Raw genomic sequence first — 6,000 nt, 5'->3', positions numbered from 1 at the left:
TACTAACATTTCCTTATAACTAATCTAATATATTAGTTATTACAATTGTTTATGTCATTGTTAATTAAATTATAAGAATCTTGACCACAGAAAACATAAGAGTTTTCTTTTCTACAATATCTTTATAGCAATGCTATTGTAAGAGAATAAACTTTGCACATTTCAATGGAGTTTTACATGGGTTTTCTCTGCGAATCAATTAATTTTACCAAAGCTGAAGGAATGAATGAATAAATTCCTCGACCAATTCCTATGCTTCTTTTCTATGACAGCTACTGATAAGGGTGCTAACCCAATCAATTTGTTCATACAACACTTTCCTATGTTTTGAATGGGAATTCATGATAGTATTCAAATTTCAAACTGATAAGGATGCTGACCCAATATTTCTACATTTTTTTTCTATCTTCATCCTAACTCCTCATAATTTTTTTTATTTATTTCCTCTAGAAAAAATAGTACAAAATCGATTTAATTTCTTTTATGTTTAATTCTAAAGAAAAATAAATAATTTAAAATTAAAAGAATATCATTAATAAAATTATAATATTGAATTTTTATGTCTGTAAAAATTAATGTAAAAACTTATTTTTTTCAAAACTATTTATTTTTAATATTACAAAAGTGTATTTTACTTTTCAATATTAAAGGAAAATATTTATATTAATCAACAGGAGTCAATAAACTCATTCTATATAAATAAATAACAGCAACAAAATTAAGTCGTCTTAAAGTCAACAAATCTTATTCAGATAGTATATCACGCCTGATAACAAAACATTAATTTGAATTAAGTAGCCAACCACGAAAAGAAATCTGCTGTCACCGATTTTTCTATTCCCTCCTTCTCCACAAATTATTTTAAGATATTTTATTTTTTTATTTAATATATATTTAAAGACCAACAAGCCCAATCTTCACCACCCACAATCAATGTTAGTGCTTTTTTTCACATCCACACAAGTGGTTTCGCTTTCTTTGTTGACTAATGATTATATAAATGGTTAAAAATTCATCAATTTTTCTTAGAATAGTTATGTTTAGATCTTCCAAGGCAAAATGAGTTCTCTAATTGCCCTTTTTTCCTTCATAATCATCATCAGTTGTAGCTGTTCTTCAATTTTTGCTCAGCAGCCATATGTCAGAGAAGACACAACTGAATGTAATGAAAAGCATAACTCAAGCTCTTCTCTTGGCTACTTCTGTAATGGTGTAAACAGAAGTTGTCAGACTTTCATCACTTTCAGAGCTGTGCCTCCTTACACAACCTTGGCTGCCATCTCCAAGCTTTTGGCTGCAGACCCTTCTCAGATCTCTGCATTAAACTCTAATAAGACAACGTTTGGTACAAACAAATTGGTCATAGTTCCAGTCACCTGCTCCTGTCATGGCGGATACTACCAATCAAACACGTCTTATATCATCAAGCCACAAGATACATATCTGGCTATTGCCAATAACACCTTCCAAGGCATCACAACTTGCCAGGCTCTTGAGAATCAAAAAGGTAATCCTAATCGTTTTGAACTTGAAACTAACGAAAATATTACTGTTCCTCTTAGATGTGCTTGTCCCACAAAGAGCCAAGTTGATCTTGGTGTGAAATATCTAATGAGTTACTTAGTCGATTATGATGATGATGATTCAACCATTAGTGAAGATTTTGGAGTAGATAACGAATTGCTTCTTAAAGCTAATCAGCTGACTGATATTGACAACACTATTTATCCATTTACCACTCTTTTGGTCCCCCTTCAAAGCCCACCAACCAATTCTTCAACCATAGTAAGGCCACCGCCGCCACCACCGCCGCCTCCTCGAACATCAACTCCCACCATTTTTTCCTCTAACACAAGCTCAAATAGAAATTGGCTTTATGCCCTTTATGGTGCTGTTGGAGGTGGCTCTTTTGTCTTACTTTTGGGTGCTTTAATCTACTGCTTAGTCTTCTGTCGAAGGAAGAAGAAAGCTGACCCGACTCTTGTCCCAGCAAACTCTACACGACTTGATCAGGAGAAAACCGTGAAAATTTCACTGGAGTTCTTGGAGAGCTTATCTGATATAGCTCAATCCATCAAAGTTTACAGTATTGAAGAGCTTCAGCGGGCAACAAATGATTTTAGCATTAATTCATTGATTGAAGGCTCCGTTTACCGCGGTGAGATTGATGGAAATCCTAAAGCAATCAAGAAAATGGAAGGAGATGTCTCCAAAGAGATCAATTTATTGCAGAAGATCAACCATTCTTGTCTGATTCGTCTCTCTGGGGTTTGTTTCAATGAGGGTCATTGGTATCTTGTTTACGAGTTTGCCACCAATGGAGCCTTGAGTGATTGGATCTACAATGAAAAAAACAATGGAAAATGTCTGAGTTGGTCTCAGAGAATCCAGATAGCCTTAGATGTGGCTACAGGATTGAATTATCTTCATTGTTTCACCACTCCTTCACATGTCCACAAGGACATAAAGTGCAGCAATATCCTTCTTGACAGTGATTTCAGGGCCAAAATCGCAAACTTTTGTCTAGTAAGGTCAACAAATGCTCAACAAGAGAATGAGTTTTCTTTGACAAATCACATTGTTGGAACAATAGGCTATCTGGCTCCTGAGTACTTGGAAAATGGATTGGTCTCTACAAAACTCGATGTCTATGCATTTGGAGTTTTATTACTGGAAATGCTTGCAGGGACAGAGGTATCTTTTCTGTACAAGGAGAATAGGGACTTATCACATGTTTACAGTGGTGTGCTGAACAATGAAAGAAAAGAGAGTTTGAAGCAGTTTATGGATCCTTCAATGCAAGAGAAGTACCCTTCTGAACTTGTTGGTTTTGTGGTTCAAATCATCGACCTTTGCATAAAGAAAAATCCGGAAATTCGACCGCCAATAGAGGAGGTTGTGAAGCTTCTCTCTAAAGCTTTGAGCAGTTCACTAACATGGGAATCATCAATCAAATAACATTGTGAGGTAGAAAGCTCACTGGAAGCTCTTGAGGATAGGAACTAAACTCGGCTGAAAATGAGTCTTTCATCTTATTAATAATGCAATAATCCAACTTACTCATGTATACACTTTATTAGTAGTGTAAATATTTTGACTAGTTTGCATATGTCTAAAATACCACAATTATAGACTTACCAGCATTATTGGAGTATCTTATTTTGTTCTGAATTTCTTACAAGGCAGGTTGTATAATTATATGTATAAATAATTGGGCATGGTTGTGTTGTTGTGCTAGTTAAGTATATATATAATATATATATATATATAGAATAAGTTTGTGACGACTGGTGAGCTTTGTTTAAATATTTAATGTCAGATATGTATAAATCACTCTTAAAATGTCATATGCACGAAAATTACAAAATTGCCGACAAGAGAATTAACCTGTCCAGAAAAGTTAATCATGAATATGAAAGAAACAAAACATAATTATTAGCTAATGCCAAAGCCGCCACTGTTGTCATATTATTTCGACGAAACTTCATATTGATACAACATTAGATGTATATAGAGACCTAAAAATACTAATTGATACTTGATTGCCTCTCTCTCTCTCTCTCTCTCTCTCTCTCTCTCTCTCTCTCTATATATATATATATAAATATATATATATAAATATATATATTTTATATATATATAGGCAATACAACTTGCTAAATAACAAAAGTTAAACATTGAAAAAGCCTACAAAATAGGACATGACTTCACGTTCTGACTCAAAGTAACCCACTAGCCATTAGCACTTAAAGAATAAGACAAAATTATTGACTCAATGACTTAGCAAAAATAAAACAAACTACATGACTCATCAAAACAAATAATGGCTCAAAAGATCAACACGTAAGCTCCACACTTTAACACCCTCCCTTAAACTGATATATGCAAAAATCAGTTTAAAATTAATTTATCTTTCTCAAGTTGTGAACTTCATTTAGAGAGCAAACTCCAAGCATATTTCTAAGCTTCAGAAACGCCATAGGCTTGAGAGGCTTGGTCATGATATCTGCAATTTGATCTTCACTCTTGCAAAATATCAAGTTAATAACTCCTTCTTTGCATAAATCACGCAGGAAATGATACCTCACATCAATATGTTTGCTTTTTCCATGTAAGACAGGATTCTTTGAAAGTTTTATTGCTGAGACGTTATCACAGTGAATCACAGTAGGACCACGTTGCTGATTATCTAGCATTTCAAGTAATCTTCTCAACCAAATTGCTTGACATGAAGTTGATGCTGCTGCAACAAACTCAGCTTCTGTGGTTGACAGAGTTACAATTTGTTGCTTCTTGGATGACCATGTAATAGCTCCTGAATTCAATATAAACACTGCTCCAGATGTGCTCTTTCTATCATCAGGATCTCCAGCATAATCACTATCTGAAAACCCAATTAAACTTGATTTTTCACCTCTTTTGTATAGAATTCCAAAATCTGCAGTACTTTTTAGATACCGTAAAATTCTTTTTGCAGCTAAGAGGTGAACTTCAGTTGGATTCTCCATATATATGCTAACTAAATTGACAGCATGCATAATATCTGGTCTTGAAGCTGTCAGATACATCAGACTTCCAATTATTTGCTTGTACATTGTGGTGTTCACTTTCTTTCTTGCACCATTCTTTGAGAGTTTCAGACTAACTTCACTTCGGGTGGTGACTGGATTACACTCCTTCATTTTGAACCTGTCTAAGATTTCTAAAGCATTTTTTTTTTTTAGAAATGAATATGCCAGTAGACAATTGCACTACTTCAATGCCAAGAAAATAGTGCATCAACCCCAAATCTGTCATATCAAATTCTTTCATCATAGACAACTTAAAATCATCAAGCATAGTTTTATCATTACTAGTACAAATGAGATCATCAACATATAAACACACAATCAAAATTTTCTTATCCAGACCATATTTAATGTAAAGAGTGTGTTGACATTTGATAAAACTATTTTTAAGAAAATAAGCATCTATACGACTGTACCAAGCTCTTGGTGCTTGCTTCAGCCCATATAGTGCTTTATTTAACTTATATACCTGATCTTCACTACCTTGCTTCACATATCCAAGTGGTTGGTCGACATAGACTTCTTCTTCCAACTTTCCTTGCAAAAATGCTGACTTCACATCCAATTGATATATATACCATGAGTTTTGGGCAGCAATGGATAACACTAACCGAATAGTGTCAATCTTTGCAACTGGAGCAAACACCTCTTTGTAATCCACACCAAATTCTTGTTTGTACCCCAACGCAACAAGTCGCGCCTTGTACTTATTAACTCCACCATCTTTGTTCAAATTTGTCTTATAAACCCATTTAACACCAATGGATTTCTGCTCTTTAGGAAGTTTGACCAACTCCCACGTATTATTTTTCTCTATTGATTCAATTTCTTCATTCATTGCCTGTTTCCACTTTGAGTCTTTGACAGCTTCTTCGAATGAAATGGGATCACAGTCTGACAAAAAAGCATAATGGGCAATTGAATCAATATTATCAGATGGAATACCTGTGACCTCAAAGTCTTCCATCCATGCGAGCCTCCTTCGAACACGACGAGAAATTGAAACAGCCTCTTCATATGTGTTTTCTGCTGCTGTTGGTGTAATTTCAGAAGCTGTAGAAGCTCCATTTGGTGGACTTTCAGGTGTATTAGTTGTCAGACTTTGTCTTTGCAGAGGTTGTTGCCTTTCTTCTTCATCATCGATATCAAGAATAAATTGAGTAGGTTGCTGCTCATCCCAATTCCAGGTGCTTTCTTCATAAAAAATGACATCTCTGCTGATCACAATCTTCTTTGTGAGTGGATTGAATAATTTATAAGCCTTGGAAGTTTCACTTATTCCAAGAAAGACACATTTTTGACCCTTATCATCAAGCTTCTTCCTTTTCTCATCTGGAACATGTACGTAAGATATGCAACCAAAAATTCTGAAATGGTCTACAGTTGGTTTCCGCCCGCTCCAAGCTTCCTCTGGTGTTAAGTTTTGAACAGA

At 34.7% G+C, this 6,000-nt stretch overlaps 1 protein-coding gene across 1 annotated transcript; it reads left to right on the top strand.

The window, feature by feature from the left end:
• The first annotated feature begins 903 nt into the window (after nucleotides 1-903).
• On the top strand, nucleotides 904-3,237 carry LOC133812564 (lysM domain receptor-like kinase 4). Its single transcript, XM_062246335.1, has one exon. The coding sequence runs from the start codon at nucleotides 1,060-1,062 to the stop codon at nucleotides 2,956-2,958; it is 1,899 nt and encodes a 632-aa protein (XP_062102319.1). The 5' UTR covers nucleotides 904-1,059; the 3' UTR covers nucleotides 2,959-3,237.
• The last annotated feature ends 2,763 nt before the right edge of the window (nucleotides 3,238-6,000 follow it).

This window comes from Humulus lupulus, chromosome 1, assembly GCF_963169125.1.
Source record: "Humulus lupulus chromosome 1, drHumLupu1.1, whole genome shotgun sequence".
Taxonomy (NCBI): Eukaryota; Viridiplantae; Streptophyta; class Magnoliopsida; order Rosales; family Cannabaceae; genus Humulus; species Humulus lupulus.
Note: the sequence above shows the minus strand (reverse complement) of the source record. Positions and strands in the feature narration are given on the sequence as shown.

Bases quoted from the DNA above. Each gene is read 5' to 3' on its own strand.
- LOC133812564 (XM_062246335.1), top strand. From the start codon at position 1,060: ATGAGTTCTCTAATTGCCCTTTTTTCCTTCATAATCATCATCAGTTGT.